Source organism: Chiloscyllium plagiosum, chromosome 15 (assembly GCF_004010195.1).
Source record: "Chiloscyllium plagiosum isolate BGI_BamShark_2017 chromosome 15, ASM401019v2, whole genome shotgun sequence".
In the NCBI taxonomy this organism is placed as follows: domain Eukaryota; kingdom Metazoa; phylum Chordata; class Chondrichthyes; order Orectolobiformes; family Hemiscylliidae; genus Chiloscyllium; species Chiloscyllium plagiosum.
In genome coordinates, this window is record NC_057724.1 from 62,033,812 (window position 1) to 62,053,000 (window position 19,189).

At 38.9% G+C, this 19,189-nt stretch overlaps 1 protein-coding gene across 1 annotated transcript in view; it reads right to left on the reverse strand.

The window, feature by feature from the left end:
* Positions 1–486: 486 nt before the first annotated feature.
* Positions 487–19,189, reverse strand: part of eda (ectodysplasin A) — a 265,839-nt gene continuing 247,136 nt past the window's right edge. The window contains exons 7-8 of the mRNA XM_043705039.1: positions 16,641–16,762; positions 487–1,850 (exon numbers count right to left, since the gene is read on the reverse strand). Coding sequence (XP_043560974.1) covers positions 1,605–1,850; positions 16,641–16,762 — 368 coding nt within the window. The 3' untranslated portion in view covers positions 487–1,604. The remainder of the gene's footprint in view (positions 1,851–16,640; positions 16,763–19,189) is intronic.

The following is a 19,189-nucleotide window of genomic DNA, read 5'->3' on the forward strand; positions in this document are numbered from 1 at the left end:
GACCATAACCTGTTGGGACTTCTAACTTTGTCCAACCCAGTCCTACACCAGCATTTCCATAAAACAAATTCAGCAAGACCTGGATAACTTATGACTCCTGAATCAAGTAAATTTCTGCCATACAAGTACCAGTTAATGATCAATCCTAATGAGAGAAAATCTAGCCATTAGCATTTGATGTTTAATGGTATTAACCAGTTATATAAACACTGTGGTTACAAGAACAACTCAGATGAAGGAAAAGGACAGTGTAAGCATGGGGACATCACCACCTGTAAGTTCACCTTGAAGTATTACATCATCCTTACTTGGAATTACACTATTGCTCCTTCCGTATCGCTGAGCCAAAATCCTGAAACATCGTTCCAAATTGCACCTTTGGTATCTCTGCACCTCAGCGACTGCAGAGGCTAAAAAAGGTGTGGAGGCCATGATGTGGAGAAGCCGGTCTTGGACCAGGATGGTCAAAGTTAAAAATCACACAACACCTGGTAATAGTCCAACAGGTTTATTTGAAAGTGCAAGCTTTATAAATTGATCCTATGATCCTGCTCCACCTGCTACCCGACAAGGGAGCAACTCTCTGAAAGCTTCCAAATAAACCAATTGGGCTATAACCTGGTATTGTGTGAATATTAGTTTTTTTTCCAAGCCAGTTAGGGATGGGCAATAAAAACAGATCCATGCCAATGCTGGCAGCCAATGAATGAATAATGAGGGAAGTAAACTGGTATGGTTGCTTAGGTGCCCATCCTGATTTGCATATCCAAATAGTAAGCTGAGAATCTGTCCTAATGTATTTTAAAACAATTCCATCTTTGCACAGAAAACTTCAGGGCTGATCATTTTCTCACTAATCAGACTCTTGAATTAATGCTCCTCAAATTTAAATCTATTATAAGAAAAGAAATGCTTATGTGAAATGGTGCAAAACTGCAAGCAGGAGGGTATTTCAAAATGCAGAATCTGCATGACAAACCTCAATTGCACTCCCATAAACAGTTATTATCCTCATTCATGCAGAATTTTAATGCATTTGCTCTAAGTTTCAGTTTTCAAATGTTTCTTCCACATTTCTGGCCACATGTCGGGGTTGCTCAGAAGATAAGATATTATTGTTTCTCTCTTATCCATATGAAGAGTATCTCACTTCCCTCCCTTCAGTTTGCATATCCATCATGCTTGCAAAATGAACCAAAAGCTGCAACATCAATGTCAGTTGAATAATTTGCATTATGCCACCCTCCTGGGGACCAGAGGGACTACAGGAATCCAACTGGTTAGTAATGCAGTGCTAAACTCATCAAGAGAAACAGACGACAGAGTTTGCTACAAGGGTGACAGAACTTGTGCACGTCCTGCTGACTTCCAAATACAACTCAAAGTAAATTATGCTTATTCACACAAGTGCATGTCAGGAAAACAGGAAACTATTTGATTTGGGTAAATAAAAGAAATTCTGCTCCAAACTCCCTTTGGTCTTTAACTCTTTACCCCTCCACCTAAACACTGCACTCCAATTTCATCCTTAGGTGATTTCTTTCAGGGTACTTTCTTGTCAGTTTTTCTTTTCCCATGCACTCTGCAGTCCCACGGATCCCATTCTATGGAGAGTCACTTAGTCGCACTGCTCCAAAGAAGGTTGTGTGTTGACTCATGTTAACGACCGTATCTTCGTATGTCATTTTGACTGTGATCTTCTGCCTCGCCTTGAGTAGGCAGACTCCTGCAGTGTAGCAAGTATTGAATTTTGACTTGCGGTTCTCAATGCTACGTGTGCATTGTAAGAATGGCTTATCATCCACCAGCACCTCGTGACTTGCGAAATCCGTGAAGTTAATGTAGTAAACCTAAAATATGAAAAATAAAATGTGAATACTTTGTGTACTCAGCCAACATTTACGCCTTCTCATTTGTTATATTTTTTTCTTGTCTAAAATCCCCTTTCTAGTCCACTACAAATAATATTATATTTTTGAAGATGCTTCAGAGAAGAATGGAAATTATCTGCTTCAGTAGCTGAGGAAAATGCATAGCTATGTTCCATAAATGCAGTGCGATCTCGGGAAATTGTAGAGAGTGTTGGATGTCCTGTGTTGAGTGAAATAAAAGCAGTATTATTAACAAAAACATGCTGAATTTATCAGCTCTGTACATAACCACATTTAACAAGAACCACCTTAAATGAGGAAAGCAAAGAAACCAACTACCCAGAAATTCATCTAAACTGAAAAGAAAGAACTTGGTTCCCCTTAAGTGGACCATCTGATTTCTGATTCATTCAAGAAGGCAAGCATGTGGTTTCCAAGCAGTTATCCCACTCAGAGAGAAGAGATAATCTTTCAGAAACATTTTGCACTTGCTGGCTGGAAATCCATTTCGATGCAAGTTAATCCTTTCTCAATAGAAAATGCTGAAATGCAATGTCCTTGCTCACTATTCTTAAAAGCAGTCTGATTACTACTGTAAAACTCACCTGCAACTAGGGGTTAGTTAAAACATCTTCAAAACAAGCAGCAAATTTCTTCCCAATTTTGGCCATTAGGAAGCACGGATGGCAAAGGATTTTTTTAGGAAGTTTGATGTTTGTTTCTCTCCAAACAGTGTGCTTTCCAAACTGAATCATGTCAGAGCCTAAGAACGGAGCATTTTTCACTCAATTTTATTGGGTTTTTTTTAAGTGTAGCATTCTTTTCTTTGTGGTAAAGCAACACTTTCCATAATCTGGGAACAGGTCATGAAGCTGTCCAAGGTCAGGTAACATGACTGAAGTAGGTTCAAAGACATAGCAACTCTGTGCAGTTCAGTTCAGAGATGGCAATCAATCACTTCACTTATGAATGCTTAGTGCATATAACACACCAGCATCCTCATCTAGGTTTTAAATCTTTAGAACAGTAATATACAACTTGGTACATTCACGGTACCAATCACCCTTAAAGTTCCAGTACACCTAACTTGTACCTCAACACTAAACCATACCAAAATCAGAGTCACACAATTTAAAAAATCCTATTTTCACCATTTTTTCATAAAATTAGAGTCATAGAGATGTACAACACGGAAACACACCCTTAAGTCCAACTCGCCCATGCCAACCAGGTATCCCAATCCACCTGTCAGCACCCAGCCCATATCCTTCGAAACCCTTCCTAATCATATATCCATCCAGATGCCTTTTAACTGCTGCATTCGTACCAGCTTTCACCACTTCCTCTGGCAGCTCATTCCATACACGTACCACCCTCTGTGTGAAAACGTTATCCCAAAGGTCTCTTTTCTATCTTTCGCCTCTCACCCTAAACCTATGCCCTCTGGTTCTGGACTCCCCCAAGCCAGGGAAGAGACTTTGTCTATTTACCCTATCCACGCCCCTCATAATTTTGTAAACCTCTATAAGGTCACCCCTCAGCCTCCAACGCTCCAGAGAAAACAGCCCCAGCCTGTTAAGCCTCTCTCTATAGCTCAAATCCTCTAATCCTGGGAACATCCTCGTAAATCTTTTCTGAATCCTTTCATGTTTCACAATATCCTTCTGAAAGGAAGGAGACCAGAATTGCACACAATATTCAAAAAGTGGCCTAACCAATGTCCTGTACAGCCGCAACATGACCTCCCAACTCCTGTACTCAATACTCTGACCAATAAAGCAAAGCATACCAAATGCCTTCTTCACTATCCTATCTACCTGCACCTCTACTTTCAAGGAACTATGAACCTGCACTCCAAGGTCTCTTTGTTCAGTAACACTCCTCAGAACCTTACCATTAAGTGTATAAGTCCTGTTAAGACCTGTTTTTCCAAAATGCAACACCTCACATTTATCTAAATTAAACTCCACCTGCCACTTCTCATCCCATTGGCCCATCTGGTCAAGATCCCATTGTAATCTGAGGTCACCTTCTTCACTGTCCACTACACTTCCAATTTTGGTGTCATCTGTAAACTTACTAACTATACCTCTTATGCTCACACCCAAATCACTTCTATAAATGACGAAAAGTTGTGGACCCAGCACTGATCTTTGTGGCACTCCACTGGTCACATGTCTCCAGTCTGAAAAACAACCCTCCACCACCACCCTCTCTCTTCTACCTTCGAGCCAGTTCTGTATCCAAATGGCTAGTTTTCCCTGCATTCCAAGAGATCTAACCTTGGTAACCAGTCTCCCATGGGGAACCTTGTCGAACACCTTACTGAAGTCCATATAGATCACATCTACCGATCTGCCCTTATCAATCCACATTGGCTTCTAGGTAATCCAAGATGGAGTACCCAATCTAGTCCCACCTACCAGCACCCGACCCATATTCCTCCAAACCCTTCCTATTCATATACCCATCCAGATGCCTTTTAACATCTGGCTGTAACAGGCTGCTCCTTTATAGAGGTATTTTAGGTGTTGGAGGTGATTTCCTCAAATTCCAGGAGCAGTAATTACTGTTTTATATGCTGTTGCATTGTTTTGGAACTTTGGAGGAAAAAAAACTCAAAACAATGGCACTTTATAAAAAAGGGAGAAGGACAGACAATAGGCAGCACATGTCAGGGCAGAACAGAGAGAGAAAATTGACCACCTTATTTTCAATGCTATATGTTCCCATCAGTAGCTCAAAGACCAAACACAACTTGCTGTAAGATGGTGGCCAGCACACAAGGAAACAATGTCTTGAAGGCATCAACAGAAAATTGATGGAGAAGTGGACGCTGAGTTGTGGTAGGAAAGACATCAGAAGTTTGAACAAAAAGATGGATGTTTGGAAACTTAGTAGGAGTTTAGGAGGTATAGAGTCATACAGCACGGAAACAGACCCTTCGGACCAACTTGCCCATACCGATCAATTTTCCCAACTAAACTAAACCCACTTGTCTGCGTTTGGCTCAGCCCTCGCCAAACCCCTCCTATTCATGTACCTGTCCAAATGTGTTTTAAACGTTGTAACTGTACCTGCAACTACCACTGACAGTTCATTCTATGCATGAACCACCCTCACGTGTTGTCCCTCAGGTCACTTTTAACCCTTTCTCTTCTCACTTTAGCATGGCTACTTCACCCAACCAGCACATCCAAAGATGTGATGGTGAGGTTAAATTGGCCATGCTAAATTGCTCATAGTATTAGGTGCATTAATCAGGGGTAAATATAGGGTAGGGGAATGGGCCTGGCTGGGTTACTCTTCAGAGGGTCGGTATGGACTTGTTGGGCTAAAGGGCCTGTTTCGATACTGTAGGGAATCTAATGACGTTAAAAATATGGCCCCTAGTTTTGAACTCCCCTCTCCTAGGGAACAGAACTTCAGAGTGGGAGGTCAAGGCCATTGAATGCTCTGTCATCAAAGTTTGTCCTTTACCTTACTCTTCAGAGTACCTTTCCTAAACCCCTTCGCCCCTGGACCTTCCTCTTCATGTTCCTTTGCTCAAAGGTCTGAAAATTATGTTAAATTTGGGAAAACTACAGTTTAACATTTTTTTTTCTCTACGAACTTCATCAGGTTCAGAATTGCTCTCTCTATTGGCACACATCCCTTTGAAAATCTAATGGCAACACAGAAAAGCATATTTTCAAACCTCTGTCAAATATCTTTCATGAGAAGTTTGAAAAAATGTAAATACATCTGCCTACTATTATTTCGTCTCCTTGCCAATCCTTTTCTCACCTGGTACACTGCTCCAAATGCAGTTGTGCCTTATGCTGGTAAATCCTTGGGAGGTCATTCACAGGAGCTCAGGAATATGAGGAGCATTGAGGAATACTAAGAGCAGATCAGAAAAACTGCGAGTATCAACCTACAAGTGAATCACTTGAGTGTTGCCAAGTGCTAACCCTTTGCATCCGAGAGAATCTGACATTTTTGATCTCCATACATTGTGTGCAAATTTTGCCAGATCAAATGGTGCGTGTATTGAACTTAAAGTCATACTAAAATAAACATTAGCCTGAGCTCTGACTATTTTACAGCAAACTCTTAAACCATAAATCCAAATGACACAGATATGTTATGAAAAACAGATCACAAAAAGATCAAACAGTGTATGGAGATCAGCTAGGCATAAATTTGTTTCTTTCTTGTTTAGTTCCAAGCTTAATCTTTGCAAAGTTTGCCAACATTCTCTGCTGTTGCTGTTTTCATTTTAAACAGTGTAGTTTCTCACCATCTCATCTACTGCTGCAGACAAATACAGTGGTCAGTGTCAACACAGCACACTTTCCCTGTTCTTCCTTCAAGGCTTCTTCTGTCAGACTAATGATTTCTTGGCTCAAAGGTATGCGTCAGCAGCCAGCTGAGCTATAATATTGTTTGCAATTTATAAGAAAATTATCTTCATCCCCCATCTTTTGTTTTAAATCTGTGCTTTTTTTATGTTCTACTGTTATCACAGAAAGCATACCATAAGATCTCAAAGGAGAAAGTGAAGACTGCAGACGCTGGAGATCAGAGTGGAGAATGTGGTGCTGGAAAGGCATAGGAAGTCAGGCATAAGTCCTTCAGCATTCCCGATGAAGGGCTTAAGCCCGAAACGTCGATTCTCCTGCTCCTGGGATGCTGCCTGACCTGCTGTGCTTTTCCAGCGCCACACTGCCAAAACATTTTTGACTTTTCATTTATGTAATGACTTTAACATAACAGAACATTCAATGGCTCCCCAGTGAAGAGTTATCAAATGAAATGGGACATTAAGTCAGCTGATCAAAAGCTTGGCCTAAGAGTTAGGCTTTAAGCAGAGTCTTAAGGGAGGAAAGTGAGTCAGAGGGTCTTAGAGTAGGAATTCCAGAGCTTTGGACCTAGGCACCTAGGATGTTTGTGACCAGAAAGACAGGGGTGCTGAAATCTCACAGTATTGTCGGGCTGAAGGAGATGAGAAAGGTTGGGAAATCCTGAAGGTATTAACTGTTTTGTGGAGTATATTCTGTGTGCCACAGTATTTCTGCTACACGACACTAATAACCTTTATATGAATTTGTAATGGATACCACAAACATCTTACCAAGCAAGCATTCACACTTTGAACAAGTATTGCAACCTCTATTTATTGTTTACAAGGTTTCTGCAAGACAGGACTAACCAACAGCTGCACTGGGAACAGACACAATGTGTGAAGATCATGCCTGGACATCTGTAAGAACAATTGGTGTCAGAAATATTTGAGGAGTAACCACAAAAAGCCTGTGTTTCTACATAAACAGAAGTTCTGTTTAGTTGCCAGCAACTCTTTGTGATCTTTATCCAGTCCTACACTCTTAAAAGCATTGATGGCATAACCATATATCTTTGTTTTTGACAAAATTGTTTTAGATATATTAACTAGGGAGCTGTATTCCAGTGAGAAATCTCTTTAAAATATTCATAGTGACAGTGTGGGATGTTGGAGCCTTTTGGGATGGTCCCACAGGAGGGGGACTTCACAAACTTTATGTGGCTGTTCAGAATACTGCATCTTAACCCAGACCTCCACTCTCTCACAGACCACAATCATAGGCAGTGAAATGGGGCAGGTTAACTGAGCAGATATCTACCCTGTTGGGTTTCTGCCAGCGTAGTATTTTGACCAGGTAGTGCATGCCAGTAATACTCATCAACTATGGTTCTGTATTCACTAAAAACAAAAATACAGGTTTTATCTGCAACCTACTAAGCAGGGTCAGAATAATCCATCACTGAGAGGCTTAGTGTGGAGAGTCAGTGTCAAGGGTGTGTGGTTGAAGGACATGCAGATACAGTTGACAATGACAAGCCAGGTAAAGAATTCTAAACTGAATTGAGTTGCGATCTACTTCGCTATGCCAGAGTCACTTCCCAGATGGGACATCCTTCCTATTTCCATTCCCTTCCTGATGTAGAATATGTACGTTAACTGAGCTGTCTTAGTTGGAGTCAACTATTAGCATTGACTGAGAGTATAGGAGACAATACAATAGTGCACTTATTTTTTATACCATTGAGGAGACTGGAGTATATTTTTGTCAAGGGAGTTCCAGAATGTAGTGATTTCAATTTTTCAAGAGGATCCAATCAATCCCAAGAAATATACCTTCTTGCTTTCAATGTTTGTATTTCTCCCTTCGTGTATGTGTGCCTAACTTATAACTGACATTAAAATTTCAGTAGTTGTTTAAATTAAAAAGAAGTGTCACTCCATATGTTTCACCTTGTGCAAAACCTTTTCCACAACAACATTTTAGACTATTGTTGTGTAACAGGCCAGTATCCATATGTTGAATTAGGCAGCAAAAGATTTTCAGAGATTTACAACTGGTTCATTGTAGTTTGGCACAAACTAGTTACTACCTTGCCCTTATGGATCCTCTCCCTGTTCAGAATCTCACTACTAGAAACTGGATCTTTGTTGCTTTGTTAATAAACTCATCATCAAATTTACCCATCACCCAGAGAACAAGTTACAAGAACTGAGCTCTTGAATACAAAGTCCAAGGAGCCTCATCTGCTCTGAAGCAATTCTGGAATTGTTCTGGTTCACCCTTAAAGGGACCCAGATTTCTCATATTCACAATTGCATGAAGCAGCTATTTATTCATCATTTTCCAGTCTCTGTAGAACAATTTAATGAAGTTGAATACTTAACTCCTAACAAATACTCCTAATACTATGGATGTTGGAAATTTGAAACATGAACAGAAAATATTGGACACTTAACAGTTCTGGCAGCATCTGTGGACAAAGGGTTAATCTTTTGAAACAAATATTATTCCTTACTGAAGAGATGTAGAAATGTGATTGGTGTTATTCTGTTGAAAAGGAGCACAATATCAAATTGAACCAAAAGGAAGGATCAAAAATAGATTGGAAGGTGGAAGAAATTACATAGTAAGGGTGTCATCCAACAGAAGGCAAAGAGAGCGGTTGTGTTTATAGTAAATCATCTTTCCAGAGTGCCAATGGCAGACAAAAACATAATTCTAACTGCAAAATACATGAAACTAACATATGAATTAGCATTTGTGAGATGAAGATTTATGGTATGTTATTATTATTACATGGAAATTTGAGGTCTAAAGTGAACAGCACAACATTTAAGTCTAATTTCTAAGGGAGGACTTAATCTCATCTTTGAGTTCCGTAAGTGATGGTCGGTATATGAAAATTTGGTTCAATGGGTTTAAATGAGGTTGTTCAAATCACTCCAGTGCTTAAGTTAACAAAACTTTATTATAGACAATAAAATTGGGCCACTGCCCAGCAACAAGATGTTGTCTGATGCAGAGAGACAGAAACAGAAACAGTCTCCATTAGAAAGGGAGTATCGCACGGAGAGGGTTAATGAGCATTCCTGTTCATTTCAGTGGGTATGCAGGCTTCCATCAGATCAGGTCTATGGCAGCAAAGATGCTAATTGCTTGGCAGGTTCCAAAGCAGATTGGGCCAAACAGACATTCTAAATGGTTTAATGTCAAGGATAAAAAATTCCAGAAACTGAAAGCTGTGAAACAGAAGTTAAAGAAATCCATGTTGAGAAATAAATGAGCTGTGTTAGAGGTTTTCATCGGGCTCTCAGAAAGAAACATCAACAAAAGACACCATTGAACTGAAATTCTGGATTAGTGGCGCTGGAAGATCACAGCAGTTCAGGCAGCATCCAAGGAGCAGCGAAATTGACGTTTCGGACAAAAGCCCTTCATCAAAGGGCTTTTGCCCGAAACATCGATTTCGCTGCTCCTTGGATGCTGCCTGAACTGCTGTGATCTTCCAGCATCTGCAGTCATTGTTTTTATGATTGAACTGAAAGCAGAGGTTTGCCAGAAAGAAGGCAAGTACAGACGTGTCCACTGGACTTTAAAGAGGGATTAAATGTGGATATTCACAGCAGTTTCAGTATAGAGAAGATTGTGGTTAGGTACAATTACAATATTTAAAAGGTATCTGGATGGGCACATGAATAGGAAGGGTTTAGAGGGATATGGGCCAAGTGCTGCTAAATGGGACCAGATTAATTTAAGATATCTGGTCGGCATGGACGAGTTGGACCAAAAGGTCTGTTTCTGTGCTATGACTCTCACTCTAAGTGCTGAATCTTTATTTCCGATGCCTGTACTAAGACAACTTCAAACATTTCTTTGTAATTAACTTTGATCTTCTTTGTTAAAAGAACATTGGCAACCTCTTGTGGATATGACAGTGGCTAACCATGATAGCAAGAAAATACTGAAAATTAAATCTGTGGTCTCATAAGCTATATTTTACTTTGGGATCTTACCTATCCAGTATCACCATCAGCTGGGATCATAACATTTGGCAAAAATTAAATCTCACTGGAGGACAGAATTCAATGTTTGGGGTCTTCGATCCATGTTGAGTCTCGAAAGTAATAACTAATTGTTGTCTCAGACCACATTCAAGACCTTTGGTAAATGGGCCAGGAAATTTTTAATCGTCAGGCCATATTGTAGTTTAGGAATGTATCTGAATAGCTGGCATTTTTATTTATTAAAAAGCTGCCTTATTCTTTTGTGTACTTGCTTTTAAAAATGATTAAAAGAAAGGTCAACTCTGTTACCCCATCAGGAAATTTGACATGGAATCCTAAAACTGATAGTTGGTCAATTCATTCCTGCGACTCCCATTCATCAGGAGTTGAACAAAGGGGCGCTCTACCATCTTTCAAAAGTTGATTTAAAGAACAAATATGTTCAGCAAAGTACAGCTTGTGTTACGCTAAATTTATCTATTGGGGATTATTTTGATCCTTTTGAAGATGTTAAACATACTTCCGGATTATGTCCAGCCTCTGATGGAGTCAAAGATCAATATTATTCCCAGATCAGTGCGGTAATGAGTTGGATGTTGTTTCCTATTAGTTGCACGATTTTCATCACCAGCTATCACTCATTCAGGAGGCATCTGCTTTTGATATAAAACAAACATGAGCTCTGTCTCTCTGTGCTTTCCAACAAAACAAGTGCAGCTTGAGAAAAGATAATTTTTGGAAGCCATCTGAGTCATATGCTCTTTTACAGTTTTTCTAGGAATTATATTTTGCCGTCCTTAACAACAATAATGCTTGCAACTCCAAAAGAATTTATTCATGATTAGAGATGTGATTTGCCATTGAATTAATGCTGGTCTTTCTTGTGAATGTACTATCCTAATGAAAAGTGCTGATTTAGTCATACTACTTCCTTCAGAAAACGATGGAATTTATTTGTATCAATTTCATCTCTTACATATGTCAAACATAATTGATTCTTCATTACTGTCTTAAGGCATTACTAATCTATATTGTGCCATTTTCAAACTGGTAAAACATTCACCACGAAACCAATGGATTCAAGTTGCACCTTAGACTTGAGCACATTATGTAAAATGATATCTCACTTAGTTTTGATTGTCAGGTGCACTGCATTTTAGAACAGGTGGTTCACAAAGTTCCATGGTAGCACTCAAGTGCAGAGAATCATGTTGGTGCACTGGTCAATGTTCCATCCTCAACAAAGCACACAATGAATTGATCATATATTTGAGCTAATTCACAATCAATTTGATCACTACATGTGTTGTTTTTGAGATTTACTGTATGCAAACTAGCTGCCAATCTAAGCAACAGTGGCTGCATTTCTGTGTTAGATTAGATTACCTACAGTATGGAAACAGGCCCTTCGGCTCAACAAGTCCACACCGACCCTCTGAAGAATAACCCACCCAGCCCTATTTCCCAACATTTACCCCTGACTAATGCACCTAACACTATGGGCAATTCAGCATCGCCAATTCACCTAATCTGCATATCTTTGGATTGTGGGAGGAAATCAGAGCACCTGGAGGAAACCCATGCAGACACGAGGAGAATTTGAAAACTCCAGATAGACAGTTGCCCAAGGTGGGAATCAAACCCGGGTCCTGAGCGCTGTGAGGCAGCAGTGCTAACCACTAAGCCACCGTGCTGTTAGCATAATGGACCTGTTACCAGACTTATAAACTCATGTCAGTCATGATGAAGATGAGACTACTGGATTATTATAAAAAGCTATCCAATTTCCCAATGTCCTCTTGGAAAGAAAATCTGCCATCTTTACCTTGTCTGGCCTAAATTTGTAATCAGATCCAGCAATGTCTTAGCTGCTCTCTGACTATTACTCAGTATCAAAGCTCACTATAAATAACTGTCTGAGCTTTACCAACTGTACATGGACTGCGACAGTTCAAAAAGGTGGCTAATCATCATTTCATTTGGAAGGGAAAATGGAAATGGAAACTAACATTGCTACCTTGCAGCCCATGATTGGGAATATAAATCATAGGTAATCCTCTTGCAAAGTGCTTTGGGTTATCCTAAATTCAGAAGAAGCATCACATCAATGCAGGATTTCATTTATACATTGATTTGTGCACATTTATCTCTATTTTATATGGTTGCTCAGATTACATTGCATATAAATAAAGGAAGATACTAAAAATGTTGAAACAGCGAGAAGCTTAATTGACTCGCTTTGTCTATCCAGTGAGTACCTGATCATTACAAAACAGTAAAACTCCTGATCTCAACCAGAGGCCAATACTTGGCCTCAGCAACCACAGGATGTGGAAAGTGGTCAGCCCACATCAGGTCATTATCAAATTATCAATGCTAAAAGTGCATACGTGAATATACCCTGCAGTCTACCAACTTGTTCACATGTGAATTACAATCATTAGGAGTTAAAACCCCTGGCTCTCAAGAGTTAACATCCTCAGAATAGGAAGACAATTAATCATGGGAAAATGCAGTAAGGGAAGCATTCAAAATTAACTATTACTTTCTAAAATTTATGTCTTTTTCTTAGTTGCAAGTTGTGGGATTAAAAAACACCCTCAAAGTTCAAATGCAAAATATTAGTTGTCAGAAATTAATTCTAAAATACTCCAAAGTCCACTGAGTCTGGTTAGCATTCATTCCTGAACTTTTAATCTACCTGGTTGGTCATGTTATGACAGATTGCAGGAATGAGTGTGATTTGAAGCCAGATGTTCAAGTTCAAAATAGGGATACTACCACTGTGCCAGAAGAACCCTTCTGAACTTGGTTATAATATAGAAAACACAGACACATGGGGAAAACTCAGACTATTTTTTTTAAAAGGAATGCAAACTAGATGAATCAATTTGCTTGCACAATCTGGGAGATGGTCTGCAGCTGATGCCAATAAGGTGACGAGTAAGTGAACAGGGAGGAAAAGGGCTCTCGTGACATGGTGGAAGTTTCCCTATCTCTGAGTTGTAATGACCAAGCTCAAGTCCCACCTGTTCCATAACAATGCTGCATGGCTTGCTTTAAACATAATATGAACAGGGGGGAAACTGACTATTGAAGTAGATTGTCAAGCTGCTGACTGACCATCTGTTTCCAAGAAACAATTTCACAGGCTGCAATTAATAATAAATTTAAAATCTCTTAAACTGCAGAGTACTGAATGGAAACCCAGTATTTTGCTGCTTCTTGTTGATTGCCTGTGGTACCAATTCAATAACTCAAGGCAAGCACTTTTAAAACAGATCCATCCGAAGTGACTGTTGCCTGTAACTAGTTGTTTCTAACCATCGCTGATCTACACTGGCTTCCAGTGAAACAAAGCTTCACTTGAAATTTTTTTATCCTCGTTTTCAAATCAATGCATGAGCCCTGCCTCCGTCTATCTCTGTAAACCCCCCAAAACCACTCCTCAGCACTCCTCCAGCTCCAGCCTCTAAAGCATCTTTGATTTGATTTGATTTATTATTGTTGCATGTACCTAAGTACAGTGAAACGTTTTGTGTTGTGTGAAGTACCGTCAGATCATAACATACAAAGATCATAGGGTGATTGAACAGAGCGAGGAATACAAAGTTATGGGTGTGAAAATGATTCACAAAAGGAAGATCAATATTTGATTTGAAGTTTCAGAAGCCCACTCAGAAATCTAATAACAGCAGGGAAGAGTCTCCGGTTGTGATCACTGCACAACTGGCAGTTGTGCCTTTGGTTCTAAGCTCTGGAATTCACTCCTTAAAACTCTCTATCTCTCTCTAACACTAACACTAACCTTAAGGAATTATCTCAATCTAACTTCTATCAGCTTTTCGTCACCTGCTCTACTATCTGCTTATGAAGCTTAGTATTGTATCTTATTTGATAACATTTATGTCCCATTGGACATTTTACTCTGTTAATAATGGACATATGAATGTAGGCTATTGTTGGGGGGAAAAAGGATGGAAACTGAATATTCTTAAGGTTACAAGTAATACAAAAAAAAGTACTGATGGAGAAGTCCACCCTTATTCGTAAAGGTTGCAAAATATGAATGGGGAGACCATTTGTACGGACTGGCAGCAACTGCAGAGAAAAACAGATTTAACATTTCAAATCTTTTCTCAGTTCTGTTGAAGGGTCATCATCAACCTAATATGTTAGCACTATCCCTCTCCATAGAAGTTGCTGAACCTGCTGAGTATTTCCAGCATTTTCTGTTTTCACAGATTTCCAGCATCTGCAATATTTGCTTTTGTAAGACCATAAACACAATGGACAAAAATGGAAACAAAAGCTAATATATGTTTTTATTAAAAGGAATTACTAAAAATTTAGTAGAAAGACATCCCTTCAAGAGCAGGTGAAGAATAGTTGGATATTAGAAATTGCATCCATAAGAATACAAAATGTAGACAGAAGCAAAATATTTGTTCAGCCATTTCCTTTTGATCCACTATTAACTCTCCATTCTCAATCTCTAGAGGAGCAACACTTACTTTACCTACTCTTTTCCTTTTAAATATCTGCATAAACTCTTGTTATCCAATTTACATTTCTAGCTTCTATCTTCTTGAGCATTAATTTCATTCTTCTGTGTAACCTTTTAGAAATTCTCTGCTGTCCTTTATATGATGTCTAGTCATCTGATCTTCCACTCATTCTTGTATAGTTGTCCCTTTTTTGATTAAGTTTGATGCTTTTGTTAACTTCTTTAGTTAACCACAGATAGTGGGTCGTCTGCTTAGAAATTTACTTCATAGTCAGAATACATTTATTATGAGCATTCTGAGTTATCCCCTTAAAACTCCGCTATGCCTCCTTATTGACCTATCCCTTTCCCTAGTATTCCAGTTCAGTTCAGCTAGCTCAGTTTACACACCAACACAGTTGCACTTATTTATATTTAAAATCTTGGTCTTAGACCCAATCTTCTCTCATTCAAACTGAACAGAAATTTTAACCATAATTATGGTCAGTTCCTTTACTCTGCCATCACTAATTAATCCTGTCACCTTCCACAATAACCAAACTAACATATCTTGCTCTATAGTTGGTGCTGAAAACTGTTGCTCTAAGAAACTGTCTTGAAAACACTTTTTTCATTCATTCGCAAGATGAATCACATTTATTTCCTAGAGGCCAGTTACATTGTCAAATACGTTGCTGTGGGTCTGGAGTCACATATAAGCCAGACCAGGTAAGGATAGGAGTTTCCTTCCTTCAAAGACATTAGTGAACCATCTGCTGTGGCAGGATTTGAACCAGGGTGCTAGAGCATTAGTTTGGTCGCTGGATTAACAGATCAGCAATAATACCACTAAACCATTTGAAAAGCTCATGGCTGATCTGACAATGGCAAATATGAACACTTACCCAGTTTACTCGTGCCAATCCAATTTTCTAGTTGGTATGTACATTATAGTCACCTATATTGTTGCTGACCCTTTCACACAGTACATAATATTTTGATTGCATAGTTCAGCCTATATTGTAGCTACTGTAAGGGAGCCTATTGATTACTCACTCTAGTGACTTCCTTCCTCTAATATTCCTTAGCTTCACTCAAGCCAATTCTACTTTTAAATCTGTTGAGCTGAGACATTTCTAACTAGTGTGCAAATGTTATCCTTGATAAACAGTTACATCCTCTGCCATTGCTCAGCATTCTTGTTGAATGTCAATAATCAGGAATTAATTCTTGTCACCATACACCACATCTCTGTAACGGCTGTCAGATCACATTTGCTTACTTCAATGTGTGCTATCAAATCATTTACTTTGTTGTAAATGTTATGCACATTCAGATACAGAGCCTTTAACTTTACTTTTTTGTTTTCTTTGTAATATCTCGTCTTGATTGTCAGTGTTTACTTAGCTTTATTCCTCCTGTTCCTTCCTGTCATTCCAATACTTTAATTTCCCATCTTACTATTTTGTTCTCTTGTCTTGATTATACCCTTTGATTTGCTATATCTGACCAAGTTTGATCTTAGAGATGTACAATTTTCCTGGAGATGGTATTTCCCGGATTATAAATATATGTAGCTTCTAGCTAGCAAAGTGAGCTACGATATAATCCCAACTGATAATCTTAAATTGGTTGCTAGTATAATTCTTTGCAAACTTGGGATTGTTTATCAAGTCCAATTGTGTAATGTTAGACATCATATTCTGAGATTTGCAAGCATGGGCTGGTTGTGTGTATCACAGTGGAAATTGTTGTGAGACATAACAATGGTGATTGTTTCAAAGTTGGTGTGTTTGTGCAGAATGACAGAATTTGATTTATTTGTTCTGAATTGACAGTAGTTCATCATTTATTAGAAACTGCTGATTTTGACAGATGGATAACAGAAACCAAGCAGCAACCACCCCAGCACGTCCCAGCAGCTAGTCATTAGGGACAAGACCGTACTCACTTCTACCTGACTATAGATGAAGTAGGTGCCATCCACGAGTACCTCCAGCTGTCCACTTCGGCTGTGCAACCGGAAGACTTTATGACTCAGTGAAGATCGGACCCAGTCAGCCAGAACACCACCTATGAGATCTCAGCGTGAGAAGGGCAGTCACTCAATATATGGAAAAATATTCAGAGAAGTTCTATAGCAAAAAAACACAAACAGCTAACATTGCTATTGTTACACATGCACCAGACACTCATGGTTTCAATGTTGAAGAGCAGATCAATTCCTGGAAATTTGATTACATCTTCATTCTAAAATGAAATGCGTTGCCCCTTACTTGAAATGCATGGGTTCATGTCCAACATTAAATAAATATCTAATTCTCTCACAATAATACCACTTTCAACACTAATGCTCATTCCCTCGATTATTTTGAGTAAGGGTGTCAATTAGTACACAATGACCATTTTATTCTTGCAGCCTGACCTACTTAAGAATTGGGTTGCACTTTTTCAAACAAAATACCCTATCTATTTCCTGGGAAGAAACTGACATCCTTTTGAGTCCAACCTGGTTTCAAAAAGTTCCCTGAAGCAAAAGCATTATGTTGTAATTCATTGTTTTTGGTTAATTTTCAATGAGCAACTCTGCATGGTTAAAACAGATGTATGGAAATAATTCTCTGTTGACTCCTTAATAAATCAGTTACGCCTTATTACTTTGCTGCTTTAGCTCTAAACTAAATTTTAACTGCCTTTTAAATCTCGTGCAAATATGAAGAAAGATTAAAGGACTTCCCTCAGTATATTGTTCAGCCCAGTTTTCCAAATACTGTTGGAAGCAATAGTTGTTTAACATATGGTTTTGGTCACTTAGCAGATTAAAACAAGAATATTATTCGGGTAAAGTAAAATTAAACCTTTTCCTATCACATCAATCATTGTTTCATGGTCTATTATGATTACTTTTAAGATTACTTTTGGAAATTGAAATATGAAGGAATGATTTAATAATTATCTGACAAACTGTTTAAAAACATGTCCTTTGGACCTGATCAGCTGGCTCAAGTTTTAATTTCTTGACTTTTAAGTAAGGGGTTTTGGAAAGTTAATTATCTCCATTGCCTTTCTAGAACAATCTGCATGAACAAGAATAGAGTAACGACTGCACTAAAGTAATTGTTTGTTCAAGGTTTACTTCACAACAGTCATTTGGGAATTGCCATTTCCAACTTACAGTCACATCTGAATATTTCTTAAAACTAACGTTTGATGGCTCTGATCAAAAAGTACACTCAACATTTAGTTAAAGTAGCACGTGAAGCCATAAAATCAGGAGTCTTGTTTATGTTAATGTAATCACTTCATTCAGAAGATACTTTGTGAAGGGGGATTACAAGGTCAGTTTTTTTGTCAATCAACAATGGAATTAAAGATCAGGTAAACCTTAGAAACACTCAGCAAGACAGGCAGCGTCTGTGGAAAACACAGAGGCCACTGGACAGGCCTAGGCACCAGAATGACAACAACAAACACAGCCTTGTCAACCTGCCTCAATTACACTCTCAAGCACTGTATTCAAGATTCAACTACTTTTTATTTCTAAGCTCTACTCTGAGGGTCTATGGATGCTGACTGACATAATGTAACATTCATTTCCAGTTTCTCCAGGCTCTGCCACTTAGAGATCGTGGCATTCCATGCACTGGCTTGAGAAATTAGAAGAAACCTAGCTATTGAACATCCTCAGCATTTTCTGTTTTTATTGCAGATTTAAAACATCTTCAGCATTTTGCATTTGCCTCGGGCTTACAGCTCATATTTCAAAATCTACCATCTCCACCCTCATCTTTAATCGCCACCGTCATCCAGCAATTAGATATTTAGTGAATGCAGTCATTCAGTCAGGATTTACTTTTGACAAGTGAATAAAAGCAATAGATTTACCACTGTGTCTAAAGTAGCCAGGTTTTAAGTCCTATTCCTACTAATGAGTACCCTAACCACTTTGTATCAGCTACAAAAAGAAACATATTTCCTTACTCGGCAGCCGCTAACCACTTGAAGGAGATCATCTTGTCAGCAGATCATCTGATACTTTATCGTCAGATTTAATGCAACTGGAACTCATGTAACTATTGGACATATCCAGATTATTTTAAAAAATTGTTCAGGAGAATGGAGATCTAGAGGACTAGCCATGATTTAAAATATTTCCAAGTTCAGTATTCAGATAACAACTTTTTTCAGACAAATCACAGAATCGTTATAGTTACCTAATACCAGTCTCCTGTCTTTTCGCCATATCCCTGCGCAGCATTTAGAACATAGAACATAGAACAGTACAGCACAGAACAGGCCTTTCAGCCCACGATGTTGTGCCGACCACTGATCCTCATGTATGCACCCTCAAATTTCTGTGACCATATGCATGTCCAGGAGTCTCTTAAATGTCCCCAATGACCTTGCTTCCACAACTGCTGCTGGCAACGCATTCCATGCTCTCACAACTCTCTGCGTAAAGAACCAACCTCTGATGTCTCCTTTATACTTTCCTCCTAA